This window comes from Oryctolagus cuniculus, chromosome 4 (assembly GCF_051225735.1).
Source record: "Oryctolagus cuniculus isolate XC-2025 breed Fujian yellow rabbit chromosome 4, ASM5122573v1, whole genome shotgun sequence".
NCBI lineage: Eukaryota > Metazoa > Chordata > Mammalia > Lagomorpha > Leporidae > Oryctolagus > Oryctolagus cuniculus.
The window spans coordinates 75,911,061-75,927,527 of record NC_142870.1 but is presented as its reverse complement, the minus strand read 5'-3'; the positions used below and the strand labels follow the sequence as shown (position 1 = coordinate 75,927,527).

General features: G+C 41.8%; 1 protein-coding gene across 2 annotated transcripts in view; it reads right to left on the bottom strand.

The window, feature by feature from the left end:
• Positions 1–1,495: 1,495 nt before the first annotated feature.
• Positions 1,496–16,467, bottom strand: part of TIMMDC1 (translocase of inner mitochondrial membrane domain containing 1) — a 31,763-nt gene continuing 16,791 nt past the window's right edge. For both annotated transcript variants that reach the window (XR_016233119.1, XM_002716669.5), the window contains 3 exons: positions 10,259–10,337; positions 5,648–5,758; positions 1,496–1,959 (listed from right to left, as the gene is read on the bottom strand). Coding sequence is in view for 1 of the 2 variants with exons in the window: in XM_002716669.5 (XP_002716715.3) it covers positions 1,809–1,959; positions 5,648–5,758; positions 10,259–10,337 (341 nt within the window). In the remaining variant the exon portion in view is untranslated. The remainder of the gene's footprint in view (positions 1,960–5,647; positions 5,759–10,258; positions 10,338–16,467) is intronic.

The window sequence follows — 16,467 nt, the reverse complement described above, 5'->3', positions numbered from 1 at the left end:
GCACTCTAGTTGTATAATTTCTAGCTGAAAGATGGAATCTATTAGGTGAATATGAATTAAAAAATGAACAGATGGGACTAATTATTAATTTGTCAACAATTTATGAATGGGATAATAGAGAAAACATGCCTAGGAAGTGTGGTCGCAGCATGTAAATCACAGTGCCAGGATGCTAGTGCAGAGATTCTCAGACCCTTGTAACTGCTGCTCATTATTAAACAGTGCCCTGTGCTAAATGCCTTATATGGACTGTTTCACTTAATACACATTCTGAAACAGATGAAAAACCTGAGACTTCAGAGAAAACTAGCTTTGCTCTAGGCCACCTGGCTGTTGCAGTACATGGCTGAGAGGCACAACCAGTGGTCTGCTTCTGGAACCCTGCACTGCCTCCTGAGCCTTGTTCCTCTGAGCAGCAGAATTTTCAGAGAAGCAACAGACAGGTCCAACACCCAGATAAAATGCTAGAAGTTTTTCCCTCCCCTTCATCCACGGAGGATATATTCTGAGACAGCCAGTGGATGTCTGAAACCATGGATAGTACAGGATCTTACATACAAGGGTACTTCAGAAAGCTCATATAAAATATGTATTTATGAAAAACTATGTGAATTTTTTACACCAAAATAACTTTATCATTTAATTCCATTTTCCATGAACTTTCGGATGTACTCTTGTGTATTTTGAAAACTTGCACGTTTCCACTGAAAAGCGGCACTCACAGTTTCCCTTTGGCATACTATATTGTCAACATCACCACTCCTGTGGTTTGTGGTTGTTGTTAAATACAGTGCGGGCTATGTGAACAGAAGCACTGTTGTCACTGTGACAGTTTATCTGATAACCGAGATGCTACCGGGTGACTGGCAGGCACGGAGAGTGCGTGACAAGGATCCACGGGGGGAAAGGAGTGCTCCCTGGCCCGGGCAGGATGACATGGGATCTCACGATACTATTTACAACAGCACGCTACTTAACCCTTATGAACTGCTTATTTCTGGGATTTGCCATTTAATATTTTCAAACTACAGCTGACTATGGATAACAAACCATGGAAAGTGAAACCACTTTAATAGGGGACTACTGTACACTTAATTCAGTCATTTGCTTCCTTCTCACCTATTAATAGTTAAAATCTGCAGGCCCGCTTCCTTCTGGGTGGCTTTTCCATGTAATTCCTGCACACTACACAGCACATTCCGTCAGAAACATCGGGAGAGAAAACAAAGCTGGGCTGTTTCTTTCATTAACACTGACTAACTGCTTTTGTTAAAATTGTATTTTATTTCAAATGGCATAGGAAGCATCTTGGAGACTTACTAAAACAAAACTACACATGGGCTACACATTTGGGCCCATGCTGCTCCCAGAGCCCAAGGGCACAAGGGTTTCCCAGTCCATTTGCCTTACCTGGCTCTTTCCTCCCCTCCCAGGGGTTCCTAGGGTAGCTTTTGAAGGGATCACATGAACAAATATACAACCTGTAGGCTTCAACTTTAATCTTTTGAAAAATGTTTATTTACTTATGTAACAGGAAGGAAAAAGAAATTTTTGTATACAGATCAATCAATAGATCAATGTAGGTACCTGTATGTATTTAAATTTAAGGATAAGTGAAGGTACTGTTGTACCAAGAATTGGTAAAACATGTATAGCTAATAATGATATGAGTAGGTCTCTGCTATCACAGGTGTCAGCACTTACATTTGCCGGGAGGCTGACCAGAGAGTGGTCTGGCCATTGGCATTCAAGGGACGTGGCCACACAGCTCCTTCAACTCTGCAATGCATTTCAAGCCGAGGCCATTTTCAGTCCTTGTCTTGTTTATCTGTTGATGAAGGGTTCCTAGGAAGGTTTAGCAGAGCTTCAATTTTCTTAGCATCATCCTCAGCTTGATTTTTCTGTAAGCTACTTTCAATTTCCTCGGGGAGGAACTCAGTAACTTGTAGCCTGGCTTTCCTGTAATCAAAGAATAAAAAGGATGTAGCAAGATTTGCTCCATTGTTTTAGCTGTAAGAGATCTGAAACAAGCAAACAAAGATAGTATTTGTCTTATTCTCTCTGGTGTGGTGCAGCAGCTTATGAGCACACGGCATTTCCCTATACTTCAAATACAGTTACGTTTCTTCTCTCTCCTACCTTGTTCCACCCATAAGCTAACTATGATTCCCACATTACCAAAATAGACACTCCCATGGCAGCAGCTCTAATCCATATTATATTCCAGTATAGATAGTGTACATACACACAACAGAATATTACTCAGCCTTTAAAAAGTATGAAATCTTGTCATCTGCAACTACATGGATGGAACTGGGGATCATTATGGTAAATAAAATAAGCCAAACACAGAAAGACAAATATCACATGATCTCATTCATATGTGGAGTCTAAAAATTAGGTGATCGTATATAGATTAAAAATATAGGCCGGCGCTGCAGCTCACTAGGCTAATCCTCCACCTGCGGCGCCGGCACCCCGGGTTCTAGTCCCCAGTTCTGTCCTGGTTGCTCCTCTTCCAGTCCAGCTCTCTGCTGTGGCCCGGGAATGCAGTGGAGGATGGCCCAAGTGCTTGGGCCCTGCACCCGCATGGGAGACCAGGAGGAGGCACCTGGCTCCTGGCTTCGGATCGGCGCAGTACGCCGGCCATAGCAGCCATTTTGGGGGTGAACCAACAGAAGGAAGACCTTTCTCTCTGTCTCTCTCTTACTGTCTAACTCTGCCTGTCAAAATATATATATATATATATATATAAAAATGATGTTTCAGAGGCTGAGGCGGGAAATGGGTTGGGAAGGATAGGGAAAGTTTGATTATCAGGTACTAGGTTACAGCTAGATATGAGTATGACTTTCTAGGGTCCTATTACAACAGTACAGTGATTATGGATAATGCACTGTACATCTATATATTGTATATAGAATACTGTACTATATAGAAGATACAATTTGGGATGTTTTTACAGTAAAGAAGTATTGCATGCTTAAAAGGATAAAAATATTTTCCCCAACTGGACATTATATAATGTATACATGTAATGAAATGTCACATAATACCCCATAAATATGTAAAATTTAGAAAGATATTCTAGGGGGCCGGCACTGTGGCATAGCAGGTAAAGCTGCCACCTGCAGTGTTGGCATTCCATATGGGCACCAGTTCCAGTCCCAGCTGCTCCTCTTCTGATCCAGCTCTCTGTTATGGCCTGGGAAAGCAGTAGCAGATGGCTCAAGTACTTGGGCCCCTGCACCCATGTGGAAGACCCAGAAGAAGTTCCTGGCTCCCAGCTTTGGACCTACCCAGCTCTGGCTATTGTGGCCATCTGGGGAATGAACCAGTGGATGGAAGACCTCTCTCTCCGTCTCTCCCTCTCTGTCTGTAACTCTACCCCTCAAATAAATAAATTAAAAAAATAATAATTAAAAAAAGATATTCCAGGTTACCAGGTCCCAGAGTTCTCACAAGGGTGACGTGTGGGGGCTGAAACACCTATGCTAAGGTGGGAGTCTCAGGGCCTGGCTGTCCTCCTGTCCTCAGACTGAGGCTATGCGAGCACCCTGCCACTCTGTTCAACTCTGTCGCCAACCTTGTAGGAACTACACGAAGGCTACAATGGTAACGTGAAAGTCAGACTGGACAACATCTTAGATGTATATTTATGAAGAGCTAAGATCTAATTTCCAAATAACAGCTCAGTTTATTTTCTAAATCAAGTATTGGTGTCTTCCTTTCTTTATGTGATGTCCAAGGTCACTTATAACTTTCTGCTTAACTCAGTTCAAACAGATCTGACCATTTTTTCTTCCATATCTCTACAGCCAGCTTTCTACATTTTCTGCTAAGCCTATTTTTAAGACTCAGGTAATTTGATTTCACTATGTTATTTTCAAGCAAAGAAACACATATATAGAAGGTACTTAAAATGCATTAATTCTTCTTAGAAATGTCACACATATAAAAATACATATCATATATATGTATATATGTACATTTCTAACATGGTCTTTCTGCCAAACTATTCTTCTAATATTATAATTCAAGTTATCATTTTCCCCATTCTTAAGGTTTTCCATCTAAATCATCTCTGTAGTTTTTCTCATTTCCCTTTTTTAAAGTATAATGCAGTTATCATTTATATTTATGAAAGAATAATTTTCATAATATCCTATGGCTAAACTCTCTTCCTTTTCAAAAAAGCCATCTTTTTTTTTTGACAGGCAGAGTGGACAGTGAGAGAGAGACAGAGACAAAGGTCTTCCTTTGCCGTTGGTTCACCCTCCAATGGCCGGTGCGCTGTGGCCGGCGCACTGCGCTGATCCGATGGCAGGAGCCAGGTGCTTCTCCCGGTCTCCCATGGGGTGCAGGGCCCAAATACTTGGGCCATCCTCCACTGCAGTCATTCTTATGTCATCTCTTATGACACCTAGAGAACCAGAAATAAGCTGATGCTTTCATGCTTTTAAGTCTCCATAAATCATGTAACTGGGATAAAAGCCCAGTCATGACAACAAGTCTGTAACATCAGATTTTACGCTGGCATTCAGAATTGTAAGTGCTTCATCCAAAACCTAGAAAACCGTATGCTCACATGATCTGCTACCATGAAAGAATAATGACATGAACATATATTGAGCACTGTGTTATGATTCCGTCCCTAGAACAACTAAAAAAATTGAGGGCTTGAAATCAAGAAAAAACAGCTAAGGTCACAGAACTATCCCATAGTGTAGGTGGGATTTCAGTTCACTTTTCAAGGTTTCATTGGCTCTAAAATCCATGCTTTTTCACCTGTAGCACCTAAGGCCTTGGACAACATCCCCACAGATATTATAAAATCTCTCTGTGTGTGATTTAGCACAAACGGAGGTTTCAAATAAAATCATCGGAAAAAATGATTGCTCTTCTATGCAATTACCAAAACAGCAGCAGCCACAGCAGGTGTCACCTCACGTACCCAGGAAACTGAACCGTGAGAATCATTTGTACTCAGGAGCACTAGACAGCAGCCTGTTATGTTGATCTGACACAGAAGCTGCAGTCTGCTATCAGTCTGACTACCCTACCCCAGAAATGACTTGATGGACTAGGCGAAAGTGTTTGTGCTCCTCTGTGACATGTAATTCACGAATAGTCACTGTGCCTACTTAATTCCTCTGCATCTATGGCAACTAGTAGATCCTTTGAATGTTTAGTTTATTTAAAAGGTGATATCCCTTTCTAAGCTCTGTACCATTTGTAGATGTACGCATAGAAGGGAATATCACCTTTTAAATAAACCAAATAAAACTCATTCCTTGATGTGCATTCCCCTTAGGTAGCTTCCTATGCAGTCAAGAACACAGTCAAAGAAAAGAAAAAAGAACACAGAAAAACAAAATATGCAACCAAGTGGCACTGATAAACATTTTACCTTTTTAAAAAATGTATATAAAGAAAGACCCTCATCAAATTAAAAGTTAAGTTAATGTTTCATTTTCCCATTCTCCTTAATTAACTAGATCAGAAGACATGTCGAGTAGGAGTCGAAGCTCATCGTAGAAATAAACTCTCCTTTGACCGTACGTCTGTTTAGAGTACTGGGGCTAACTGAGCCCCGCTACACAGGGCCCGCAGCTGGGCAGGCTGCCTAGTCTAACGCGCTCCTTACCACTCTTCTAGTTTCTGGTCATGGAGTGCCTTTCGGTCCTTCTGTTTTCTCTCCTGAAGAGTCTCACCGTGGTACTTCTGAAGTACCATCAGCAGGCCTCCTACGGGAGTGCTAAGGTGAAGCAGAGGGAAAAGTCATCAGATCATGCAACACGTGAGCGTCCTGCTCAGGCTCGGGCAGCATCACCGAGCCCTGCCCACTGTCACTGATTTCATGAAATGTTCCTTCATACAGGATTTCATAATTAGAGATCTTACTGGGAAAAGGAAAAACATATTGAGATAATTTCCTTCCTCATCTGTACAACAGAGGAAGATAATTATCACAACTCCCTGAAGTTAAATGTTAAGTATACAAAACAATAAATTGATAAATTGGCTCTGTTTTTTAAATAGTAAATGAGAACTAAACCGAGGGAAGGTAAGTGCATATTTATGACAAGTTCTGGTAAGTAGCTCCCAACTGAAGTTTTCTCAGAAATGAAATTACTATTCAGACTGGTATTAGCCCCCACTGGGGATAGGAAATGTGAAAGGCATTTTTGGTTGGAGAAGGCATCCTACTGGCTTTTGGGGGTAAAGTCACCAAAACATCCTAAAATTCACGAATCGGGCATATCTGCTAACCCACATGCCAACAGTTATCCAGTGAGAGACTGATTAAGATCACAATGATTACAGTGATGAAGTGGGTTTGGATCTTGTGTTCTCAAAGAAGAGGTTTTTACTATGGTAAAACTTAAAATTCCCTTGGCTGCAACTTCAGTAACTGAATTTTGAAAACTACTTTTGGGGCCGGCAGTGTTGTGCCACTTGTGATGATGGCACCCCATAGCAGAGGACCAGTTCGTTCAACTACCAGCTACTCCACTTCCAATACAGTTTCCTGTTCACATGCCTGGGAAGACAGCAGGAAACGGCCCAAATACTTAGGCCCTACCACCCATGTAGGAGACCAGGATGGAATTCCTGGCTTCAGCCTGGCCCAGACCTGGCTGTTTCTATCATTTGGGGAGTGAAACAGTAGCTGAAAGATCTCTCTCTAACTTTCTATCCCTCCCTACCTCTCTCTGTTGCTCTGCCTTTCAAATAAATAAATCTTAAAAACAAAAGTATAGGGGTGGGAATTGTGGTATAGTGAGTAAAGCTGCCTCCTGTGTTGCTGGCATCCCATTTGGGTGCCAGTTTGAGTCCTGGCTGCTACAATTCTGTTCCAGCTCCCTACAAATGTGCCTGGGAAAGCAACGGAATTTGGGCCCCTGCACCTATGTGAGAGATCCGGAAGAAGCCCTTGGTTCCTGGCTTTGGTCTGGCCCAGCCCTGGCCGTTGCAGGGACTGGACCAGTAGACGAAAGGTCTCTCTTTCTCTCTCTGCCTCTCCCAATCTCTCTCTAACTGTGCCTTCCAAATAAATAAAACATTTGTTTTATTTTTTTTTTAAAAGCAAACAAAAAAACCCACAAAAGTATATTTACTAAATGGAAGCAATCTAAATGTCCCCTGAAAGATGGATAATGAAAATATAGTATACACATGTGACAGATAAGTAGCCTTAAAAAAATCCTGTCACATGCTACAACACGGATAAATCTCAAGGACATTACTATGCTGTGTGAAATAAGCCAGTCACAAAAGGACAAATATTGTATGACTCCACTGACAAGAAGTATCTTAACTAGTCAAAACCCACAGAAACGACTAGTAGAAAGATGGCTGCCAAGAGCTGGCAGAGCACAGAGACGGAATTCATGTTTAACGTGAGTAGAGTTTCAGTTACAAAAGATGAAAAAGTTCTAGAGCTCTCTTGCACAATAACGTGAATATATTTAATACTGCTGAACTGTATAGGTAAAAACAGTTATGATGCTAAATGTTCTACCATGTTTTTTATCGCAATAAAAATTTTGCTGCTAACTTTCATGATTTTCCCTTCAAACCAGCCTGGTATACTACAATAAAAATAATGTCAGCACAGTGGATTATGAAATGCTGATGCCTTTTTTTAATGTATCATAAATAACACACTTTAAAGTATTTTATTTTTATGTCATCCTTTTTGCACGATTTTATAAAATGTATAATGTACATTCTGATGTCTTTTAATTTAAAATAATTATTAAAAAGCCCACATAAGTCTATAGTGTTATTCTCTCCTAAAAAGGTGGTGAGAAAAGGGAGTGAATAAGTGGAGAGGAAGGCAGAACTCTTACTCAGATGAATGCCAATTAATAAAAACAGGAGACTGCCAAAACTAGCATGTCAGCATTTTGCAACTTCCTTCCTTCCTTCCTTCCTTCCTTCCTTCCTTCCTTCCTTCCTTCCTTCCTTCCTTCCTTCCTTCCTTCCTTCCTTCCTTCCTTCCTCCCCCCTCTTCCCCTCCCTCCCTCCCTCTTTTTTCTTTCTAGATTTTTTATTTATTTACTTGAAAGAGCTGGAGCGAGAGACAAGAGAGAAAGAGAGAAAAGTCCTCCGTCTGCTGGTTCACTCCCCAAATGACCAAAACTGCCCAAGCTAGGCCAGGCCAAAGCCAGGAGACAGAAGCCTCTTCTGAGTCTCCCATGTGGATGCAGGGGCCCAAGCACTTGAGTCACTGTCCACTACTTTCCCAGGTGCACCAGCAGGGAGCTGGACCAGAAGTAGAGTAGTTTTCAAAATTCAGTTACTGAAGTAGAGCAGCTAGGATGCTGGCACTGCAGGCAGTGGCTTTAACCGCTATGCTACAGTGCTGACCTCTGCAACCACCTCTCTAATAACTAATTACAGCATGGATCATCGAGGGAGCATTAAAACCACTAGATCGAGGCACCATTTAGTGCAGTGGTTAAGTTGCTATTTGCTATGCCTGCAACCCATAATGGAGTGCCAGGTTCAAGTCCTGACTCCTCCCCTTCCTATCCAGTTTCCTGCTGATGCACATCCTGGAAGGCAACAGGTGACAGCTCAAGTACCTGGGTCTCTGCCACCCGTAGGGGAGTCCTGGAGGAATTTGGGGTTCTGACTTTGGTTTGGCATATCCAGGTTGTTGTGGGCATTTGGGGAATCAGTCGATGAAAGATGTCTTTCAAATAAAATTAAAAATAAGTGACTTTTTTTTTTTCAAAAAACACTAGTCCAAAGATAGCTGGAGAACAGGTTATTCACAGTCTCACTCTAAACTAAAGAGACCTAATAGATTATGCTTTAACCAAGTGTGGTCAGCAGCGTTCTAAGACAGTTCCCCTAAATTTCCTGCCCTAATCCTGTAACTGTGAATATGATGAGATACTACTCCTATGATCACATTATGTTACACAGCAAATTGGATTTCACAAATGTAATCAGGGCTACTGATTAGTCGAATTCAGTTCATCAAAAAGGAGATGATCTGAGTGAACCCTGAAGGCAGAGTTTTCTCTGGCTGACCATCTGGAGTATCAGCAGGATGCAAGGCACCGCGGTGGTTTGAGCGTGAAGAGCATCCTGTGAGAAGGAATGTGGGCAGCCTCTAGAAACTAACAAGCAGCAGGGAAACGTCCTGCAGCCACCAGGAACTGGAATCTGGCAACAACCTGAATGGGCGTGGAAGCAGATTCTTCCCCGAACCCTCGAGACAACAGCCCAGGTTGGTTAACACCTTGCTTTTGGCCTTGTGAAATTCTGAGCAGATAATCCATCCAAATATACTCAGATTTCTGACCCACAGACTGGAAGATAACATAAATGAGTACTGTTTTATGCCGCTAAGTTTGTGGTGATTTGTTATACAGCAATAGAAAACCAATACATCAAGTAAATAAGAGTTAATATTACTTAACGGAGGGTGATAGGTCCTTCTATACACTGAGGACACAACTTCATCTAAGCTCTAACCCTGATAAAAATATTTAACCCAAGTCTAATCATGAAGGAAAGACCAAACAAAACGGAGGAGCACTCTTGGTATTATTGTGACAGTTGAGGAATCTATTTAGCTAAGCAAACAAACCAGACCAAATTGTGTAAGAATGCACTTCTTGGGGCAGGCGTCTGATGCAGCGCTTAAGTCGCTGCTTGGGGTGCCTGCATCCTGCATCAGAGTGCATGGTTTGAGTGCCAGCGCCTCAGCTTCCACCCTGGTTTCCTGCTCACATGCACCCTGGGAGGCAACAGGTGAGGGATCAAGTACTTGAGAACCTGTCACCCATACAGGAGGCCCAGATTGGGTTACAGGCTTCTGGTTTCGGCCTGGTCCAGTCCTGGCTGTTGTGGTGGGCATTTGGGGAGTAAATGCATAGATGAATAGATCTCTCTTCGTCTTTCTCTGTTCATTTTCCTTTCAGTCTGTCTCTCTGCTTTTCAAATAAAATGAAAATAATTTTTTTAAATAAAGGAATGTACTTCTTAACTGAGCTGAATATGGATTATAATTTAGATATTACTGAATTGATGTTATTTACTGTGAAAACTGTAAGTAAAAAGTATGAGTAAAAATTGGGATGTAATTAAAACTGGATGAAGTTACCACCAATATAAGATTAGAGATATTTTATAGGTTCTAAGATTAAATCTGCTCTTCAGAAATGAATGACTTTTAACAGGCAAGACACTGGATGAAATTTGTACCAATTTAGACTCAAACCACATTAATGCTTACCCCAGCAAGGCTCCAATTATGCCACCAGCCACCAGGCCTCGCAGACCCAAGTTAACTCTGAAAATACTTCCTGTGACAGCTGTTTTAAAACAAAGAGGCAATATTAAGCCATCTTTAAGTACTAGAATAGCATTTAAAAACTCCCTGTCTTAAAAATGACACAAACCCTCAAGTGAGCCTTCTGAACCCATTCACACACGACAGCCTAGATTTCCTGAATCTAAACGCCACCATAGGTGGCTTCCAATCTGCTCTGCAGATCAAAGGAAGAAATGTCCCTTTTACAAAAATAAATCCTCAGCCTGTCTAAGGATCCAAACTCTTCTCATTCTGCTTCATTTTTGCCCACCTCCTCTGAAAACGTTGCATTTTCCCCCTTCTACCTCTTTCATTTCTTCTTTTTTCAAACAAAGCTTTCCCAAAACAAAGAACCTCACTCTCCCCTTCAGCTTACGCCTTTCCCAGCCTCACCCTTTCCTTGCAGCTATACTGCCGCGGTGAGGCAGTGCAGCAGTGCGGCAGGCAGCATTTGGCCTACAATGCCACCTGGTGGCCAGTACTGGGGATCGCTTGCTTTCCTTTCCACAGCAATTGTGCGTCTGCGGCTCTCAGCTTCCTTCTTAGGAATTGATGCCATCTCAATTGGTACTACTTTTAAAATAACATTTGAGGGATGAGCATTTGGCACAACTGTTAGGAGATACCTTCATCCCATATTGGAGTGCGTGGCTCACTTCCAGCTATTCCCTTCTGACCCAGCTTCCTGCTGATATACACACCCTTGAAGGCAGCAGATAATGGCCCAAGTACTGGGGTTCCTGTCACCCCTGTGGGAGACCTGGATTGAGTTTCAAGATCTGGCCTTTGGCCTGGCCCAATCTTGGCTGTTACATTTGAAAAATAATCTGTGTGCGTGTGTGTGTGTGTCTCAAATAAAATGGGAAAAAAAAATCTGAGGTTTCTAAATTTTAATTTCAATCTTATAATACTGAAAAACTTTATTGATTAAAAAAACAAAAAGTCCACCTTTAATCCCATTACCCAGAAACAATGATGAGTCTTTTCTTCTAGTTTTCCAAACACTTTTTTTTTTTTTTTTAAATTTCAGAGGTAGAGACAGTGAGACTGAGAGTGAGAGTACACCCTCCCATACATAGGCTAACTCTTCAAATGCCTGCAATGGAGAGGAGTCAGAGCCTTGAAGGCAGGCAAATGGTGCACAAGTTAGGCCACTACTTAGGATGCCCATCTCCCAAAAAGGAATGTCTGGGCTCAAGTTCAGGGCTCTGCCTCAGCTTCCTGCTACTGTGTACCCTGGGAGTTAGCAGGTGTTGGCCCAAGTACTTGGAGGCATCAGAGCTGAATTCCTGACTCCTGGCTTTGACCTAGCCCAGACCCAGCTGTTGTAGACATTTGGGGTGTGAACCAGCAGATGAAGATTCTTTATTTCCTTTTCCTTTTCCCCTTCCTTCCTTCCTTCCTTCCTTCCTTCCTTCCTTCCTTCCTTCCTTCCTTCCTTCCTTCCTTCCTTCTTTTGTCTATGCTTTTCAAATACAATGAAAAAAAAAATGTAAAGTTTTAAAAGGGTTCATACCCTTTGATCCAGGAATTCCACTTCCATGAGTGCATCGTAAAGAATCAATTAAATGTAACCCCTCACCAGGGCAGGCACCATGGCATAGTGGGTAAATCTGCTGCCTATGATGCCAGCATCCCAAACGGGCAACTGCTCCACTTCCAATCCAGCCCCCTACTAATGTGCCTGGGAAAAGCAGAAGATAGCCCAAGTGTTTGGGCCCCTGCCACTCATGTGGGAGACCCAGAAGAAGCTCCTGGCTCCTGATTTTGGTATGGCCCAGCCCAGGCCGTTGAGGCCATCTGGGAAATGAACCAGCAGATGAAAATTATCTCTCCATTTCTCTCTGTAACTCTTTCAAATAAAAAGTCACCTAAATGTACAACTCAATAAATTTGGTTGCATTTAGTGTGCAACCATTATCACAATCTAGTTTCAGAACATTTCCATCATTACAAGATCCCTCGTACCCATTTGAAGTTATTACTCCTTCACCGCCCTATCTTTGACAATCACTAATTTACTTTATAGCTTAACAGATTTACTTATTTTGGTTACTTTCTATAAATAGAATGATACATTATGAAGTCTTATTCCTGGTATTTTAAGTTGCTTAAAACATTCAATTGAATAGGCCACCATTGGTTTACTCAACCACTACTCAACATAAAGCTTGTTTTCAGTTTGGGACTGCTAGGAATAATGCTGTTATAAAAATTCATGAGGGGCAGGCATTATGCACAGTTGGTATAAGCTGCCACCTGGGACACTCTCAACTCACACTGGAATGCCAGTTTCAGTCCTGGTTACTCTGATTCCAATCTAGCTTCCTACAAATGCATCCTAGGAGGTAGCAAATGATGGCTCAAGTCCCCTGCCACCCATGTGGGTGACTCAGATGAAGTTCCTGGCTTACAGCTTTGACCTGGCCTAGTCCTGCTTGCAGACATCTGGAAGAGTGAACCAGCAGACAGAAGACCTTTATCTTTCCATTGCTCAGCCTTTCAAACAAATAACTTCTAAAAAAAAAAAAGAAAAAAAACCCCATGCATGACTCAAAAATTTTTGTGTGAAAATAACTCATATTCACTTGTAACATGTCTAAACAAGATCTAGTTTGAGGCATTAAGAGATTATAAGACATCAGCTTGAAGGGTGCCTAGTTGTGGCATAGAGGGTAAAGCTGCTGCCTGTAGGCCAGCATCCTGTTTGGGTGTCAGTTCTATTCCCGGCTGCCCCACTTCCAATCCAGCTCCCTACTAATGGCCTGGGAAAGCAGCAGAGGATGGCCCAAGTGTTTGGGCCCCTGTATCCATGTGGGAAGCCAGGAAGAAGCACCTGGCTTCAGCTCAGCCGAGCTCTGGCTGTTGCAGCCATCTAGGGAGTGAAATAGCACATGGAAAACCTCTCTGGCTCTTTCAAATAAAAAAAAACTCTTAAAAAAAGAAAAGGGTGCCTATCAGACCAACAAGAATTTTGCCAAAATTAAAGTAAGAACACACAATTTATGGTGAAGCTCAGGTGGAAGAGAGAGATGAAGCATGGCTTTCCCAGTAAGATCCTGAAGACGAAGCACAATCATGGCTACCAAGAGGTGGAAGTGGTCCAGTGAAAGCAAAAGTGGACTGATCACGACCAAAGGAAACAAGTTTTCTTGTTTGTCTATTTTTATGTGTCCAAGACATTTTACTTTTGACTTTTTAGAGGGCCAAAGAACAGTAACGTCTGTTTACTATGAAAGTGTTGTGAGAAAGCCGGCCAAAACTTTAGCAGAAAAATGGCCAGGAAAACTTCACCAGGTTATTCTTAATGACTACAACAGTGAACCTGCTTATTTCTTTCAAGACACAAGAGCAATTTGGAGAAACCAATGGGCATCCATCTTACAATCCTGAATTGGTTCCTGCTGACCTTTTGTTTCCTAATCTTTACTAAAATGTATTTAAGATTTATTTATTTATCTGAAAGACACAGTTACAGAGAGAGGCAGAGGAAAGAGAGAGAGAGGGAGAAAGAGAGAGAGAGATCTTCCATCCACTGCTTCACTCCCTAAATGGCCACAATAGCCAGGGCTGGGGCAGGTGGAAGCCAGGAAGCGAGACCCTCTTCCGGGTGTCCCGTGTCAGTGCAGAGGCCCAAGCACCTAGCCATCATCTATTTCCCAGGTACATCAATAGCTGGATTGGAAGTAGAGCAGCTGGGACTTGAACTGGTGCCCATATAGGAAGCTGGCATCACAGGCAGCTTGAACTGCCATGCCATGGTGGCAGCCCCTTGTTTCCTAATCTTAAAAAAAAATTCTTCAGGCTGGCACCATGGCTCAATAGGCTAATCCTCTGCCTGTGGCGCTGGCACACCGAGTTTTAGTCCCGGTCGGGGCGCTGGATTCTGTCCTGGTTGCCCCTCTTCCAGGCCAGCTCTCTGCTGTGGCCCGGGAATGCAGTGGAGGATGGCCCAAGTCCTTGGGCCCTGCACCCGCATGGGAGACCAGGAGAAGCACCTGGCTCCTGGCTTTGGATCAGCGCGATGCGCGGGCCACAGCATGCCAGCCATTGGAGAGTGAACCAACGGCAAAAGGAAGACCTTTCTCTCTGTCTCTCTCTCACTGTCCACTCTGCCTGTCAAAAAAAAAAAAAAAAAAATCTTCAAAAGGGACCCACTTTTCTTCAGTCAATAATGTAAAACAAAACAAAAAAACAAAAAAACAAACAAACAAAAAAACAACACTGCATTGATATGAAAAAATTCCCAGGACCCTCAGTTCTTCAGGGATAGATAGAAAGCCTGAGTTCTTTTTTGGAGAATCTTTTCATAGTCTTTATTTTCTAGTATTTTTAGAATGTGTACGTTCAGAAACCTAGCACAGCCACTATGAATTTCATGTTCAGGAAAACAATATGATAAATCTGCTTAACATTAGAAGGTTATGATTTAACCAAACTCTGGAGAACTATTTACTCATTAGCTCTCCCCTGGAGACTCTATTAAGTCTACTCTGGATAACAAAATCCCATGAGGCAGGACTTAACCAAGGAAATTTATTTTCTCACAGCCCTGGAGGCTGAAACTCTAAGATCAGGGTACCAGGTGAGGCCTGTGTCTTGGCTGGGCCTATCTTCTCTGCATGTGTGTGTCAGGGGAGAACTCTCAGTTCTAAATGGCAAGGATCATCACTTACAATCATGTCTTGAACTTGATGGAGCTTCTGTTGAGGAATAAAATTTATATATTTTACTTTTAATTTCTTTTTTCCCATGAACCTTTTGAAGTCCCCTTCTATCTTTGTTGAAAGGTCTATTGAAATCTTTAATTAGGTTATTTGTGTTCCTGTAATTGAGTTCTAAGAGTCCCACTTTCTGGAAACTAGTCCTTTATCAGATATACAATTTGTAAATACTTTCTTACAGTCTATGATTTGTCTTTACATTTTATTAATAAATATTTCTGGGACACTGTGGTGGATCAGTGGGTTAAGTTACTGCCTGCAATGCCAGCTTCCCACATGGGCATCAGTTCAAGTCCCGGCTACTCCACTTCCAATCCAGCTCCCTGCTAGTTTGGGAAAGCAGTAGAAGACAGCACAACTATTTGGGCCCCTGCACCTACGAGGAGGCTTGGACAGATGTCCCAGGTTCCTGGCTTCATCCTGGACTGGCCCAGGCAGTGGGCTGTGGCAGGCATTTGGGAACCAGTGGATGGAAGATCAGTCTCTCTGCATCTCCCTCTCTCTGTAACTCTGCCTTTCAAATAAATAAATACATCTTTAAAATATATCTATATATTATATATGTATCTATATATTTATATATAGATATATACATATATATAAATAAAAATATATGTATTTATATACATATCATAGATATATATTTATCCGTTCTCCCTAATGAAGTATATATGTATTTATATATTTTATATAAATATGTATCTATTTATATAGATACATATAATTTATATATATATAAATATAGATACATATATATTTATATTGACAGGCAAAGTTCTAATGAAGTCCATGGGGTTGACACTATGGTATAGCAGGTTAAGCTGCCACTTGCAATGCTGGCATATGCCATGTGAGTGCTGGCTCAAGCCCCAGCTACTCTGTTTTCAATACAGCTTCCTGCTAATGTACCTGAGAAACCATCGGAAGATGGCCCAAGTGCTTGGGCACCTGACATTCATGTGAGAGATCAGGAATGAGTTCCTGGCTCCTGGCTGTTGCAGCCATTTGGGTAGTGGATCAGAGGACAAAAGATCTCTCTCTCTCTCTCTCTCTCTCTCTCTCTTTCTCTCTCTCTCCCCCCACCCCGCTGCCCTCTCTGCTGCCCTGACTTTAAATAAATGAATACATAAATCTAAAAAAATTTTAAATGAAGTCCAATTTATCAACGTTTCCTTAATTGTGCTCTGTCATATTTAATAAATCTTTGCCTTATCAAAGGTTACAAAGATTTACTCCTCTATTTTCTTTCTTATTTAAGTCTTTGCTTCGCTTTGAGTTAATTTTCACGTGTATTAGATAATGGCCAAAATTAACTCCATTTTGCAAGTAGACATCTGATTTCTGTCAACAATTTGTGATGAAAAATCTATCCGTTCTCCCTAATGAAGTACTTTGGCATTTTTGTGG